Source organism: Paramormyrops kingsleyae, chromosome 19 (genome assembly GCF_048594095.1).
Source record: "Paramormyrops kingsleyae isolate MSU_618 chromosome 19, PKINGS_0.4, whole genome shotgun sequence".
Lineage (NCBI taxonomy): Eukaryota > Metazoa > Chordata > Actinopteri > Osteoglossiformes > Mormyridae > Paramormyrops > Paramormyrops kingsleyae.
The window spans coordinates 7,813,131-7,830,459 of record NC_132815.1 but is presented as its reverse complement, the minus strand read 5'-3'; the positions used below and the strand labels follow the sequence as shown (position 1 = coordinate 7,830,459).

The following is a 17,329-nucleotide window of genomic DNA, read 5'->3' as shown; positions in this document are numbered from 1 at the left end:
AAATGTTACCGTTATATGAAAAATGGTAACTTTGATGTTTCATCTCAGATTTCATGCCACTTATATGTTTCGGCTCTGTGCTTCTTCGTAGAACTTCATTTTTATTTAGTAAGACACTGGGCTGGCTGTCAATTTTTCATTTGACACCAAGCCAGGGGTTCCTTCCCGTTTTTACCAGCCAAATGAAAAACTCCTTCTCCTGTGTTTTTCTTATTGGGAAATACATCCATCCTTTCATGGACATTCTGTCCGCATAAGCAACTTGGAACCACAGAGGAGGGTGGAGAGCTTGCAGATTTTTTGACCTTGGGGCATTCATGATTGAGCAAAACAACTATAATATAGAATGCCGTTAAGTCTCCAGGAACCCAAAAAAATGTTGTCGTTTTGGACGGATGCTTTATGGCAGATTCGCACCCAAAAAAGTGCCTGGTTCTTCCGCCAGTGCTATAATTTCCAGCAGTCACACATAAAAGTTTAAATGCATCACCTCTCAGCAAATGTACAGCTTTGCATGCGATTTTGTGCAGGCAACTGCTTCAGTCCACATACCATTCAGCTTTATGACGGTCCAATCATGGCGTCTTGACATGTGCTCATTCAAGTTCCTGCATCTCTAAGGCTGATTACTAAAGTAACTGCCAGTTTTTGCCGGAAGTAACTGGCTGGCTGATAATCAGCCCCCATTCAGAAATCGGGGAAAAGCTGCACCTTAAACACTTCAGATGTTTTGAGAAATTTTTTATCATCTCCTTCATTTACTCCCTCTGCCTCACCTCAAATTTCTAATTGCTGTAGCCAGGGGGCATGTGACCAAAGATGTTGTTTTGTGTTTTCACAACCCTTTAATTATCTCCACTGAATGCAAGCCTAACCCTAATCTAATGAGAAGTCAAAAACTAGCTACATTACAGTAAATGTGACTGGGGCTGTGAGGGAAAAAATTACCCCTTTCGTAGAGCTTAGAATACACCAGAAACGTACAGTCTGTAGCCAGATAAAGATATGCATTGGATGTAACAGTAAAAAAAAAAGCACTTTGTATAATCGTTGTTTGGCCTGTAGTTCTAGCTGATGTTACAATAACAAGTTCTAACACTTTCCTTCCCATTTTTCTAATTGTAAAAATTCATACTCTCTGAGAATAAATTAAGAAATGAATGAATGATTCAATCAATTCTAAACTATTCCTCAGCCAATAGGAAGGCACGTGATGTGCAACAGAAGGGAATTCCACATTCCCATTTCAGGGCATTTTAAAATTAGCACTGCTTCACTAATTCACAAACCCTTTACCAGTGAAGTATAAAGAAACGTGGCCTACAGATGCCATGAAATGTTTCAATTTACTTTTTATTGATTTAATTAAAGTATCGGTTTACCGCAGTGAATTTCCCTTGGTTTGGGTTAAATACATGAAGCGAGACTGTTTCCCAGTATGATTTAAGGAAAACGGGTTTCCTGCCAAAGTCATTATCTTTTTTTTTTTTATGGTGTCCTTTTTTAGATCTTTTGTTTGAAGCAGATCTGGTCCTGCTCACAGGTCTTCAGACTCCGCTTTTCCGTTGAGGTGGCAGACCCACCTTGGGTTTTTGATGATAACATCTCGGGTCACGGAGGATCACCTGGAGGTCCAGGAACATCCTCCTTCTGTGGGGATCCAGTGTCGTATTAGGAAATGGGGTGGGTGCTCTATCTAAAAGGGGTCTGTCTTTGGATTTTATGAGCTCCACATCTGGACGTTGAGCACGGTTACTGGGGATACTGGGAAGGTCTCTGAGTGACAGGGGTTGGGAGGAGGGCGTGGTGTGGGGGCGTTGAGGTATCTCAGATGCCCTGCTGTGCTGCTGCGAATGCAGAGCAATCTGGCCACAGCCTGTGAAATACGCCCTTGGATCCTGGCTAATTCCAGCTACTGGATACAACTAGCTGTCGCTTGAGGAGGTACCAGCTCTACACTTAGTCATAGCGTGTGCTTCAGGGCGACATGGATCTCACTGGCCTTTATCTACTGACAACCACGTTGGTGTTCATTCTGCAGCGGGAAGGTAAAAACACCATCGTCTCTTTTATCACGCCGTGATTCTGAAATGGTTTTACTCTCTACAGCTTTCATTATTTCCCATTACATATCAATGAAGAAGTAACAAGCTTTCCTGAAAAGAGTTAATAAATGGATTTATTCTGTTTCTAAATATATTTTTTATGCGACTTTTCATGTCTTCTGGTTGGTCGATCTAAATCCTTATTTACATTGAGGCCTTTTGACTGTGCTAAAATCTTTCATTAATTTAAATATTACAGAATCTACAACAGGTTTAAGTTTGTCAGCTAAATAGAATTTCTCCATTTAAATGGAACAAAACCTTTCCTTAAAAAGTTGGGCTTTAAATGTAACAGCAGGTACTCAGCTATTCATTGTTTTAGTGAATATTCTTGATGATGTTTCAGTCTTATTTGCGGACACAGCGTTGTGACGTCAAAATTGTAAAAGTGTAAAAGTGTTACAGGTTGTTAGCAAATAAACATCTGGAAATGCATAACGTAAATATGTAAAGATCCTTTTGTGACATATGTCTCACGGACCTGAAGTTTTATACAAAATATAACCATTTTGCTCAAGAATCATTTAATTTAATGTTCCGGCCCTGGCGATCAACATTGAATGTATCTCACAGGACTGTGTATTGTTGAGCTGCGTTTATTTGTTTGTTTGTTTGTTTGTTTATTTATATCATATTTTGTGCAAATCTCAAGCTATGTATCACAATGAAACAAACACACAGCAATGGGATGTAATGAATCAGAAGTGACATTTCCTGCTCCCTAAGAGCTCCATAAGTCTATTGTGAGTGAAATCCCAGCTTTTGCCTGAGGCAAAGACTTACCGAGGAGGAGAGACAAAGGTCAACTGAGACCATCTCAGCACAGAAAAGTGGTGTAAACATCACATAAAAAAAAGTTACGAAATGGTGAGATTGTGTGAAGAGGCGCTCAGGAATAGCACCGCAATAGCACATTCAGTCATGGAGATAAAATGTAACTGGATTATTTTTATTAGAGTTAGATGCATTAGGTAATAAAGTATATATGTAACACCTGTCATGACGGGATGATTGACTCCAGGCAGGCCTTTTGAAACAAAAAGTGGTTTTATTGAATGCGATGAACAAAGGTTGGAAATAAACGGGATCAAGAGGGGTCAAAACAGGGGGAACTGGGACGAGGTGGGGCACAGGCAACAAGAAGGTACCACGCCAATAACCGGACTAGCGAAGACCGGATGAACAGGTAGTTTTATACATAGACTGCTTAGGGGCAACAAGCATCAGGTGTTGCCCATCAGGGCCATGTGATACAGGAGGGTCAGGCGTATGTGGCGGGCAGGATGTGACACCACCCACATGTTTCTGCGCAAAAAACAGTATCAGAGAACCAGCATTGGTTTCACATGCTGAACCAGCGTGACGTGTGCAGGATTAAGTGCCCATGTGCTCTACGTGTGAAGTTTGTCTGTCGTTTGAGATTTGTCTCGGTAGAATGTGTCGTTTTAGTGGCCAGACATCTGATATTTGTAAGATTTTAAAGTTTCTTGTTTCTTTTTTTTTCCAAAGCGAGGGAGAAAAAAATGTCGAGGCCTTTCTGCTAGAGGAAGATGGACTGATGTTGTAGCGTGTCTCCAGACACCCAGGGACATGCCGTGTTCTGGTTCTGTTAGCCTCGGCTCACGGCTGATTTACTGAAAGTTCTGCTCAGATTCCCAGTGGTCAGTGCTGCTCCTTCAGGCATGAGTCTGCGTCCTTGTTAAAATGTTTTGTATATGTGGTACCTGTAGATGGGTGGCTCTCAAGGCTGAGATGAAGCCCTTAGGTCATCGCTAGCTGGGGGGGTTCTGAGCCTCCCTTACAGATGTCATTTCTGCTTATTCTGACCCTATGCTGCAGGAGTATGTCGTTTTTGGAGGACGGGCAGTCAAATTCAAACTGATTTCTGGAGAGTTATAAAAAAAAGTCAAGGGGGGGGGGGAGCCAAATAAAATCATACGGCGCAGTCTTGATAGCAGTGATTCAGGTCTTTAAATTTTAGAGTTTATGTATTTATATGGATTAGTGTCTCTGCCAATAAAGGTCTCTTTAAAAGGTTCCGAAGTGTAATAAAACAGATGAGCTTCACCGGGGAATACTCAGCAGGAAAACTGATTTCCTGACTAGCGTCACTGTATATCGTGCCGGCCCTCTGAGGCACCCCAAGGCCTCGCTGTGAAGTGTGGTGAGATGCAGTGCAGAATTGATTTGTTTTCATTCACAGCATCAAAATAAACCCCAGGGGAAGCTGCCCTCCTGTCTTACTGGGGACCAGATGGCTATACCAGCAGCAAGCCACCCAACTATCACTGTACTGCTAAAACTGACTTTTGCCTTCCATAGTGAAAATAGCCAGAATCACAATCCTGATTGATTTGTGGATAAAAACAGTTGTGCCCTAATACAGCAATTGAACTGATTTAATTTTAGTCATTGCATATACATGTATCCTTTAAGTAGCTTTTAATTTATCTAGCAAATATATATATATATATATATTTTCCAAATCATAAAATTGCACCTTTAAAATGATCACAAACGGGGCCTGAAAAGAAATAGTTTTAAAAGAATCATGAGTGACACTTCAGACGAGTATTGTGATTCTCCTCTGTGAAAGAGGCTAGCTGCAAATGCTTAGCCACAAGCACATTGCTAGGAGAGCGGGATTAGCATTAGCAATGGAGGATGGTGTGAGGAATGTCAGACCTTTAGTAACGCAGGGAAGCTCATGCGGAAACCCTGTGAAGACCAGAACTTCCTCCAGTGAAAGATATAGGCTACCTCACCCACAAATTAGATTTCAGCTTCAGGATGAAATAAAACTGATCTTAAACCTATATAGCAACATTATTAAGTCATTAAGAACCTAGAGACGATGGTGGCTTAATGTCCATAAGGATCCTACTGTTCTACAATTTACTTAAACTGCTTCAGCGGTTCACCATTTCACTATAAAGCAAGATTAGGTGTGTAAATTGCTTTTTGTATTTAGTTAATTAATAATACATCCATAAAGATGAGAAAAATAAATTACCTGCATTATGTAATGCAACTATATTGGCAAACTTCTCCAGACATAATACTATTGCATTTCCTGTAATCCTATTGGATATGTTATAGTAGTTATAATGCTATGGGATTTCCTGTAATCCTATTGGATATTTTGTAGTAGATATAATGCTATGGGATTTCCTGTAATCCTATTGGATATTTTGTAGTAGATATAATGCTATGGGATTTCCTGTAATCCTATTGGATATTTTGTAGTAGATATAATGCTATGGGATTTCCTGTAATCCTATTGGATATGTTATAGTAGTTATAATGCTATGGGATTTCTTGTAATCCTATTGGATATTTTGAACTTTCGCTATAAATTACAAATTTGCGTGCAATTGGCAAATTGGGACGAGCTCTTTGGTTTTGGCGCTAATTGGTTCAACTTCTCCCGTAGCCAGTTCGGTCTCCATCACTGGCCCACTTCCTGGTGCAGACAGAAGCCAGAAGACTCACGCTCCATCTGGACCTCCTCACCGGGTCAAGCGCTGCTCCTGCGAGAACCTCAAAGACATGGAGTGTGTCTACTTCTGCCACATCGGAATAGTGTGGGTCAACACACCAGGGTGAGTCCAAGGTTCCCCCCAGTCATGGATATAAGTGTTAGGGATTCTCTGACATTGGTATGCTCTAGTCAAGAGGAGGGGCTTCTGAAATAGAGGCGGAGTTCATGCGACTAGGTATCTGCTCGCAAGTGCTCTTGATTTAGATCATTATCAATTTCCATTCTGTCAAATTTTTACTTTACTATGTAGACATACCGTTCTAGGAGTTTATTAAAAGGAACAAAACATTTACTAAGGACTACACAACAAAGCATCATTGCGAACAACTTTTGGAATTTTATGGAACTTATTTGGAATTTTATGTGACACAGGCTGAAAAAATTACAGGCTCACACTCAGTAAACAAAATATTTTTTTTTTAAAAGCCTAACGAGTGTAAGAAAAGCCGGAGGTTAACAGTGCATCCAAGAAACCATGTTTAATTCGGTTTTTGTTTTTCTTATTTCAGTCGTATATCATAGTTATCAATGCAACACAGCTACAAGTGTTTACAGGAAAGAGAGAAACACTTTAATGTTTTATAAGTAAATGTTAGCTGTGCAATTTGCTAAATTCACTGCACAACACATATTAGAGCCAGCTTTGCTCAATTACCCAGCTCTCAGCTAGTTTAAGAAAATGTTCCATTGCCTTTTCTTAATCTCTTTTTCCATGAAAGTGCTGTCATATCTGTCCTGAAGGTTACCGTGTTTAATTCTGTCTAACCTTACGTCATCGGCCAGGACTGACCTCTCCAAGCAAACACTCACACGTGCAATTCCATCTCCATTGGTTGTTATTAACATGCTCCGAAGTTAACTCCAATATAAGAGTCACTCATTATGTCTCAATAAAACCCTAAGATAAACTGTATATTTATCTGGGTTTCCAATAAATTCTTCTACACACATCAAAATGTAACTGTTTATTCACTGTGTGTTTTAAAAGAAAAACGAATTGGTTTTGATACTGGTGATTAACGGCTGTGTACAGTTGTGTAAACTTAAATGGAGTTTCCAACATTCCCTGAAAAATAACTCGAAAGCTAACGTAATATGTATGACATTATTTTTATATGGGGGGGTGGGGGAAACCCGAGTACCTGGAGGACACGCCATGATGACACGGGGAGAGCATGCGAACTCCACACGGCGGAGACTTGGGAGTGTGAGGCAAGAGTGCTAAGCACTGACCCACCGTGTCACCCTGCTCTGAAGTTCCCACAGCCGTAAAAGTGCATTCAGTGTGAGTGTAGTCAGCAACTCAGCAGCGTTCAGGGAGATAGGAGTGTCAGGACGCAGAGAGAGCCCTGGCTGGGGAGTGGGGGTCAGGATGGGGAGTTTATGCATCTGCAGTACAGATGCATTTTCTCTCTGATATACATAAAACAAAGTTGCTCTGATTGGAGAAATATTTTTAGAAAAAACATAATATAGTGTAATTATAATATAATGTAATAAATTATAATATAATGTAATATAATATGTAAGGAATAAACCATGACTGGGTGTGTAGTTATGTGAAAATAATCAATGTCAACTTGGTGTAAAGTGTAGAGATGCTACCCAATTTGAACTTGATTATTTGCATACACACCTCAAAATGGTTCATCCCTCATATACTACGCTTAATGAACAAAAAATAATAGTAAAATAGTCATGGTTAATTTTCCAGAAGAAATTTATTTCAGTTAGCATTTAATGTTCCAATATGCTCCTATGAATATAGTCCCTATAGGGATAGAACATCTGGTCATTGGAAACCGTCAACAGTCAGGCGCTTGTGTTATAAAAACCAAGGGAAATTATGCTGGGAACACTGGCTGCTTATTTATGAGCAAAAAGTCGCACCGGTTTTTATATTAATATGCTAAATAACACATGAAGGCGCATTAATATAGAACTGTTATTAGGCTGCCGGAACTACCTGTGCAGTTACATGAAAATAAACACCCATGTGACATCTCTGGACCAATAAGAAAACAATATTTACCAAAGCTGTGGTATAGAATGTAATATAAAATTATCATCCCATTTTTCACAGATGAGCAAGATCAAGTAAATAATATAATCTGCCTTCATTTGTGTACTAGAAATCAGACTCTTAGCCTGAGGGCACATTAGTATTTATGTAGGTTAGTAACCTAATGGGAATTTCTAAAGGCCCAGTCAAGTCTAATTCACTAATGGAAGGCTGGACAGACAGATAACATTCACATTAGGTTCCCAGATACGGGCCCGTCTGCATCTGAGTTGGGTTCATTAGTCAGACCTCAGGCATGTGCCGACCACTTGGAGAGGCTGGGTCTGTCGCTGAAGAATGAGGAAGTTGTCAAAGAGCTGGATTGGTGAAGGACCTGGTTCTTATGTTTAGCTAAGATTAGTATTGTACCTGTAGAGTACAACTTTTAATTGTGCGTGAAGAAGCTTTGTCATTAGCTCACTGTCTTTCGACATGTTTGGTATAATTTACATTGGGATATTCTTTTATCATCATACTTCATTGTTTGTGATAGTTATAGCGTGATAGATAGCATTTGCTAATTAAGGACATTTGTTTCAATCCTTTTATTCATATTACTTTGATTTGTTTTTGAAAGAGTGCTCTGCAATAAAACAGTGATGCCGTACTAGCAAGAATTTAAAAATTCACACCTATTTAATTCACCTCTTTTCATAACACTCCGTCTGACCACACAATCGAAAAGAAAAAGAGTGAAATAGGAACAAAAACTGCACAGCTGTTGCCGAAGTGCTTTAGGGACGGAAAAACTTCCATCGTCACTTCCACCGTCATCTTAATGCATAACTCACTAATATCAACCCAACCATACTAACATATAACAATAATTAGCAAATAATAAGATCAAACTCCATAAACAACAACCACTAAGGAATGTCTAAAAGGAGATGATTAAATCAAACTGATGACTATTTTAAATGATCATGAAAAAAATGACAGAGCTGTTAAGTTTTTTGCATTTATTTACAGAATCGTGCAATGGTAGTCGCATGCTGTGCCAGATGGAATAAAAATGCAATAAAACAGGAAAAATTCTTAAAGGTTTTGCCATTCTTTGGAGCACGTTTATTGGAGAACGCTTTTTGTCTTGCAAAATGACTTCCTGTCATCAGCAGGAAGCCGGATCTCACTGCCAATCCCGTTTAGGCGGCGTGCAGTGAATTGACCCCATTCCCTGCACCAGTGCATGACCAGCTCACACTGTTTGTCTCTCCCTCTCTCTCGCTTTCTCTGGCCGCGCTTACAGACAGGTGGTGCCATTCGGGGAGGGTCTGTACCCGGTCCGGCTGAGGAGAGACACGGGTCGGTGCGTCTGTGCGGGTGGCGGTGACACCGAATGCCTACGCTTCTGTGCTACACGACGTCTCCAGAGAGAGTTGGGTGGCCTATTTAAAAAATTCAAAAATGCCTCCTTTTGCAATTAAACGTCTGACTGCTGCTGGCTGAAGCTGAACCGAGTGACAGTCAGCTGCTGAATCCTTATCCCTCCCCCCCAGAGATGAAACACAGATTTATGCTTTCGTCCCCCTCTCGTTCCCTGCAGGTAAATACAAGAGCACAGCATAGCAAAGCGCACTCACTGTTTCAGCTCACACTGCGCCGATTGTTGTCATCGCCTTTGAAAAATCCACAGAGGGCTCAGATGTGTCTAAATATCTGCCCGTCTGCAGGGTCACAAAGGACTTTAACTTCAGGTCCACTCAAAGAACGAGGAGATGAGGCTGTAAAATTGACCCATGTTGCTTCTCCTGGCTTCCAGTGTGCATGCCAGTGTGCGTGTTCCAGTGTGCGTATTCCAGTGTGCATGCCAGTGTGCGTGTTCCAGTGTGCATGCCAGTGTGCGTGTTCCAGTGTGCATGCGTCTCAGTACAAATCCTCAATTGTCTCGTAAACCTCGTGGATTATCAGATTCTAAAATATCTTTTTAGGAGACATAATCCAAATGGTTAAATAGACAGATCCACCAAGTTCTTCTGGCAATTACAGTGTGCATGATACTAAAACCTTTGCTATTTCCAGTTCATATAAAAGAAAAGACATTTGGACTATTTGAAGAACGTCCAGATCTTTCCTTATTAGAGTTCACCCTTAGTAACTGTTAATCAATTATGAATTAATTAGCATTTAGCAGTTAAGCTAACCCACATTCTACTTTCTCGTTTGAGTTTTGGTCGTATATTTTCACTCCAGATCCTGGTCAGCTGCAGGATCTGCAGGCTCTTTCATAGCTACCAGGAGATATCGCCTAAGTACTCAACTATGGTAGCAATTAGCGTGCAGGTAGAATGTCATGGCATCCCTCCAGCGCTAGATCTCAAACTCGTACTATTATCTCATCTGATACATATACTTTGCTCTTTTATTACAGACAAGAGGAAAACATTGGCTCATCTCCCAAAGAACCCAATGTTGCTAAGTCAAGAGAAAAGTTTGACACCGTCCCCTTGAGCAATGGGCAGAGACCAAAAGTTTCTGTTCAGAAGACGTGAGAGGCCGTGGAGGATGGTGAAGGGGTCCCCCTCACTGGGGCTGCCTGATCCACCATCGATCTGGGAAGGAGGCTATGCATTGGATGTGTAGATATTTATGACAATAATGGGCTGTATATTTTTTGTCATATAAGATTACAAATATTTGTAAATACAGGGACTTCTTGTGATTTTTTTTTTAGTAGGCAGGGTTTATAAAATATTTTTATTTGTATTTTCACTATTCCAATCTCTAGCTGATCTGACAAATGTTACTTTCATATCTTTGGTACAAAATGCACAATGGACTGGATCTAAAATGAAAACCAGTCTGGAAGCATGAAAGCGTGAAATATCTCACTGCAGTCTGGAGGCTCCGCCCCCCGGTTTCAGCTCAAATGTGTTTTATTAGCACTGCATATTCACAGGCTGTTTCGTATTCGTTGTGTCCGTCGCTAAATGCACTTTAAACATTTTAGACATTCTCACAGCTGCATTTCAAATCACAGATGCAAAATAAACTTTGAATCTACATGTACATATTTTGTGTGAGCAATAATCTAAACAATTGTTTTTATTTAAAAAAAAAATAAAAATCAACAACTTTATCTAATATGTATGGAGTGTAAAGCCAGTCCAGCAGTGACTAAATGTTAAAAACCACTGCGCTGTTTTTTTGTCAATATAGGAAGTTTAAAAATGATTTGTTTTGTGAAATAATATTTCCCCAATCAGAATTTTATTGTTGTTTGTGTCAAATGAAGTGCAGCGACTTTCAGTGCCTTTTATATGTAAAATGTCCTTTGGAAAAACATTTAGACTTAAAAATTTTGATTTGTGGGTTGAGGGATCCTGGGTTGATCCCTGCCTGGTACCCCAAAGATTTAGGATGGACTCTGGAATAGTCTGTTTCTGAGTGGATGTTTTATTTACTGTTTACGTTTGATTGTTGTCATTAGTAAGACTCTGTATAAATTCCGTCTGAATGTTAGGCGGAATAGGAGTTGGTGTTGTATCTGTGACTGAGCTGAACTGAAATGAGCTGAGGTCACACTGGCTGTACATATCATGCTCAGAGTGGGCAAAACGGCAGTATGTGTAAAACATGCGATGTGACATACAATAACACAGAATCCTGCAATTTGCAGGTCAATTTTACGTTTTAGGCAAACAAAAAGTACAGGAATATTATGCTGGACATTAATGCTGCAGAAATGTTTATAAGAACACCGGAATTTAAATTTCACTTATTTAATTGTATCCTTTATTATTTAAATGATACTCTACTCCACCACTAATTTCATCCACTATAGCAGTTGTTCTCAATCTGGTCCTCGAGGAGCTGCGAGGGAGCAAAAACATGGACTGTTTGGGGGGATACCTGAGGAGCAGATTGGGAAACACTGCACTACAGCCATGTGCAGGAGAGATGGGATCTTTGCAATGGCGATTGGGTGACAGAGAATAGCCGGGGTTTGTTATTGGCTGGGGGACAGATTGTGTTCTTGGGCTGTGGCCAGTGGACAGTAGCCCAGCAAAACGAACACCCACAGGGTTCTGGAGAGGGAATAGTTACTAACTATCCAGTTTAATATATCTAATACATTTTGTCAGACAGAAGGAACATAACTTGTGGATTGTTACAGAGAGTATTTTTTGTGTCTGTGCTGTATGACTTGTGATTTTCTGCCATGGTTACCAAGTTTTTTTCATGTAAATTCAACATATTCCATACAGAGAAAGCATTATAAATCAAGTCACCAATGCATTAATTAGGGTAAGGTTCACTGCAGGTTCAACAAAATCAAGATGGTTTCTAATAGAGCTATTATCTGTGAGTTATATGTGCTGTTGTATTTTTCAGTATCTAATTCCATGCTAAGGAGAACAGACATTATCACATTGCTGAGATGAAAGCATTTCTGTAGTAGAAAGGTATTTAATTCACCTCCCAGTGAGTTTGTGTGGGAGGTCAATGAAAAACAATTGAATGTAAGGGGCAGTGCGGCGAGTTCCTTTGCAATCATAATTATCTTCCTTTCCCAAGCATGATATTGAGAGTGGAACAAGGGACGAGCCCACGGAGGGAGGGGGGGGGGGGTTCTGGGGCGAATGAGCTGGCAGCACGATGTTCTGTACAGAGGTACACAGGGTCAATCCTGCATTTCTATCGCTCTAGAGGTCCAGAATTAACAGAAATCAAGCCACATTAATGCAAAACATCCTTTGTTATTATAAAGAGCATCTTGTTTTAAGCAGTTGGTTTAGAGAAGCCCACACATTCGTCTGGGTACTCCTGTGTTCTCCAGTCCAAAGGCATGCAGTTAGGGAATCGATGATTCGAAATTGTCTATTTTGCTCTGTTTCTATTAAATGCTGCTTTAGAGGAAATCTGTGGTAATTCTATAGTTTACCTTGCGGGCGCCGCATAGGAAGACGTAAAGCTACCCTTGAAAATCTGTAACACTCACAATCCTTTCGGCTGTCACAAATGAACTATGGATCATGCTTATTCTTTTTATTTATCTGTCAAATAAATCATACTTAATTACCATGTATGAGTATGGCATGTGCTATTTCTTTGATGTAACATTCAGTGTTCTATCTGTGTTCTATTGGGCTCTCTCTCCTTCCTCTCCTCTGCTCTGTTCTATTCTCTGACAGTCACATACATCCGCATCAGTAGCTTTCAGAAGTACAGGCGGATCCATTGGATAATATCTAGTGCAAAGCTTCGGCTGCAGGTTCCAGTGTCTTTCTGGCTGGTCCTTTTCAGTTATTGTCTCAGCAGTGAAAGCTGGAGTGGAATGAAGCCAGGAGTTTCTCTCAGGTAGCCGAGGTTGTTTGGTTCTTGGATTCCCGCCACTTTCAATCTGCTGCACACAGCTTTGTGCCGCTAGCACCGTGGCTGAGGCGAGGCCAGGATGGAAGGTGGCTTTGCAGGCCTGAACAAGACAGAAGGATTCCAGAATCCTGGTGCATTTGGTATACGATCTAGGGGAGTCTCACACATATAATTAAATGACTTCTTCCTCACAGTTGTACTTGACTTGCAGTGTAAAGTGTGAAGTTTAATGTAGTTTTCTTGGTTTCTTAAACATTGACTTACAGCAACAATGACAAATTCTCTCTAAGGATAAGAAAATGCAGTGAAGCCTTACAAATAGTACGGCACAAATTATTTCTGTCTTGACACATTTATTAGCACAATAAATACTGCTGAAGTGCTGCAAATTCACAGAATGGAATAGAAAATAGAATAAATCAAAACTAGGCCTGCATTTTGTTCTTGTTAGTTTTCTTCTATTTGAATAATTTATCCCTTAAGGTATCCATCCATCCATCCATCTTCCTTTGCCGTTTATCCAGAGTACTGTACAGCCCAATCTAGGAAGTATGTGGTAAGGGACTCTATACATGGGATACCAGCCCATTGCAGGGCACACACACACACACACACACACATAGACAGACAGACACACACGGAAACACACACACAGACACACACACATACAGACACATACACAGACCCAGACAGACACAGACCCAGACACGCACACACACAGACAGAGCCAGACACACACACACACAGACAGACCCAGACACACACACAAACCCAGACACACACACAGACACACATAGACACACACGGAAACACAGACACACACACACATACAGACACATACACAGACCCAGACACACACACACACACACGCACACACGGAAAGACACACACACAGAGACACACACACATACAGACACATACACAGACCCAGACACACACACACACAGACAGAGACACACACAGACACACACACACGCGCACAGACACACAGATACGGAGACAGACAGACAGACAGACACACACACACACACTCTCATTAGTGTTTATATCTTTATGTGGACCGTCTGTTCATTTCTAAGAGAAAAACCCTAATCTCGTCAATGACGACCTTAGCCCCTACCCAGCCCCAACCTTAACCATAAGTAACCAAACAAAACAAAAGATTTCTGATATTTAGAGCTTTTTGATGCCTGTTACAGATTTTTGTACAATTTAGTTTTCTTTTGTGGGAAGTCTGGGGGCCAAATAAATGGTCCCCACAGCGTCAAAGTAAAAGGTTTGCATCACACTCTGGGGACATTTGGTCCCCACAATGTAATGTATATCTGACCCCCCCCCCACACACACACAGAGTTTCACACTACGGGCAATACAGAAACATAAAGCACATGTTTAAGGTCAGAAACAGAAGGTCAAAGGTAACGTTTGAAATGCCACCTATCAGATTAAGTAATATTTACATGTGAAACTGTCCCTTAAGTCAAAAGAAATACAGTATCAGTCACATAGTTCACCTGTGGTCATTAACTAAGTACATTCATGATTCTAAATCAGACCTTATGGCCTTCAATATTTCAATTATGAAACTCACAGAAGTCAGGAACGTAATATATATGTATTGAAAAGAAGCATCTAGTCTTCTTGATGCTGTCAGATATTTTGATTTCACAAATCCTAAACGGCAATGGGATGTGTTTAATGGCCTCGTGTCATGCCAGCCAATTAAAGATAAGTTAAATTTCATCTCAGTAAACCAAGACATGCAGCAAACTAATTTTGTTGGAAATTTTCCTGGATATTACATCACAACCTTAATCCAGAGGCTATACAAACCACACGTTCAGAACCAGCCTGGTGTTAATGTGCTGTTTGCATTCATTTCCTGTTTCACGACTCTTGGCGTAGTTCGCTAATCTCATTTTCTCCTAAAAATTCCATCCCTTGCTGGTGTCTACCTCAGTGTCTGCCCAGTGTCAGCAGAGACAGCACTTCAGCATTTCAGCATTTTGTGCCTTTCTCCTAAACTTTTATGCTTGACTTGCGCTAAAGCTCCTTTGTTGTCATGTTTGAATCCTTCCTTCAGTGTTGAATCCCACTCTCCATCCTGCATTCATGGAGTTTGCACGCCCTCCCTGTCTTATGCAGGATTCCTCTGGTTTGCTCCAACAGCAGATTATTTAATGCATCACTCTTGCTTTTCTTCTGACAGACATACAGTAGATAAATAAATACGTTATTTTGCTAAAAGGGCGAACCAAACCCCTACTTATGTGTTTGAACTTTAGTGATGTTGAAGCATGGTTGTGATATATTGAGAAAATTACAAACATCTGTGTAGGGTTGGGCACCTTCACTGTTATGCAAATGAAACTTACACACAACCTTGCATCCATGGTACAAACCCTGGGAAGAAATCTGATATCTATTAATGCTACAATTCATTGTCAGCATATTGCGAAGAATTGAATATCAGGACTGTGAGACGAAAACAGCAACACATTTCCAAATATATACCCATGATAACAGCAAGATTATTGACCTTGGTTTGCTTATTTAAAAGCTATGTAATTAGCTTCCCATTCAAATTTTATTCTAACTACTTTATATAACTACTTTGGAAAAGGGCAGGCATCTGGGAGAGCACATGCTTGCAGAAGTCCCCATGAGGATGGAACCATGTTCTTCATTTTCTCGACAGATAGAGGCTGGACCTTCAAAGTATGAGCAGTAGCAACATCAAGGGTAAACTGCGACTCTCACCATTTATTGTAGCACACTGAAACAAATTCATTGTAGCATGTCGAAGAACCATGTGGCGACTCTTTGAAAAGCTTCAAACAAAGTCACAGGATTTCAGCCTCGGAAGATAAACTCAACGTGTGAGGCCGCTGATTACAATTTGCTTTTCGATAAAATAAAATCTCTGATGAAAAAATTTAGATGAACAGGTCCGTTTCCTACTAAGCCAGCAAATAAACAACAGAGTTTCCTTGTAATGCAGTGAATTTATCAGCTAATTAACATCTCTCTGGTGTGCCATAAAACACGCGGTCCTCCTCCGCGATTTCAGAATACCGTGGCGCTCAGCTGAACGGCACATGCAGGAAATGCTACCCGGTCTAGCCACCAAACCCGAAAATGGCTAATTAAGCAGTTAGCCCTGTCGGCTCCGTAAAGGCTTTGATACAGGATGTTTTTTCGGATGTAGATGCTTTGTTGATTTTCTGCTTACGGCTTCCTGCATGTGTGCGAAATCTGTTTTTTTCTTTTCTTTTTTTTTTTTTCGGGAAAACACCGTCTCCCCCAAACCCAGTAAAAAAAACTGTGGGAATGGATTCCGGATAATTGTCGAGGGCTCCCTCATGTTACTGTGAGTGGGAGGCGACACGGCACAGCACTGTGGCATCAAACGAGAGGGCGATTATGGTTAAGATGAATGGGAATATAAGAACGGCTGTGAAAAAACTAGCTACTCGGCATGCGACAGAGAGCCCTGAAGGAGACAAAAGAGCCTGCAGAGCTGCGTCAGCTGCCTCCACTGTATCTGGGTATTTATAACCACCACAAAGCCCCCTAATTTCACCTTAACTTCTGTGAGACTGTCTCCAGTGTGGATGTTTATGCGTCCTGGGGAACGTTTACCTCACAGGAAGGGATCTGCAGTAAACCTCTGGAAGGCATTTTGCGGTGCTTTCATTTACCAACAGAAGACGGGATAAACGCCCCACCCCTGCTTTTTGGTTGGTGAGGGAAAATAACCCAGATCTGGGCTCCCACATCACCCTGGTCAAAACCTTTTGGGTCCTAGTATAGTGCAATAAAAAAAGATTTATAAACAGTCTTCACATAAGTGAATAATAAGTCACATTCGCAAACCACTGGCTGTTCTTTTGGCATAGAATTACAGTTTATAAAGTGATTTGGCGACAACTGTGAATTCCGTTAATTTATATTAATACTCAACACATAAAAGCACAACATAAGAATAATGCAATAGTAAAGAATGTAATTTCACTAAATGAATGTGTGTCTTATAGATTCTCTGACAATAACAAAGTCGTAAAGCCTGCTCTCTAGTTATGTCACAAATATGGTCTAAAAAAAGTACAGATGCCAACTCAGCAAAACTTTACAACACTCACTGATGCTGAGAGAGCTGCTTTGCTCCAGTGCCACAGACACGTGTGAGACACAGATGTTATCAGAATCAAAAAGTGTTGATCTCCCCTCTGGGAATGCCTACTTTTGTGGCTCGACGCAAATCTGGAAATAATAAAATGTTCTGCTTGTTTTTGGTGCCTGTGGAGG

General features: G+C 40.6%; 1 protein-coding gene across 1 annotated transcript; it reads left to right on the top strand.

Annotated features, from left to right (window-relative positions):
- The first annotated feature begins 1,541 nt into the window (after positions 1 to 1,541).
- On the top strand, positions 1,542 to 12,243 carry LOC111858821 (endothelin-1). The gene is made up of 4 exons (XM_023840939.2): positions 1,542 to 2,048; positions 5,539 to 5,707; positions 8,955 to 9,083; positions 10,077 to 12,243. Exons 1-4 carry the CDS (start codon positions 1,988 to 1,990, stop codon positions 10,195 to 10,197), a joined length of 480 nt encoding a protein of 159 aa, XP_023696707.1. The 5' UTR covers positions 1,542 to 1,987; the 3' UTR covers positions 10,198 to 12,243.
- Positions 12,244 to 17,329: the final 5,086 nt, after the last annotated feature.

Excerpts from the sequence above, each read along its gene's own strand:
- LOC111858821 (XM_023840939.2), top strand. The coding sequence starts at position 1,988 with ATGGATCTCACTGGCCTTTATCTACTGACAACCACGTTGGTGTTCATT. Across the intron at positions 5,708-8,954 it reads GTGTGGGTCAACACACCAGG|ACAGGTGGTGCCATTCGGGG; the intron begins GTGAGTCCAAGG and ends CCGCGCTTACAG. Across the intron at positions 9,084-10,076 it reads ACACGACGTCTCCAGAGAGA|ACAAGAGGAAAACATTGGCT; the intron begins GTTGGGTGGCCT and ends CTTTTATTACAG.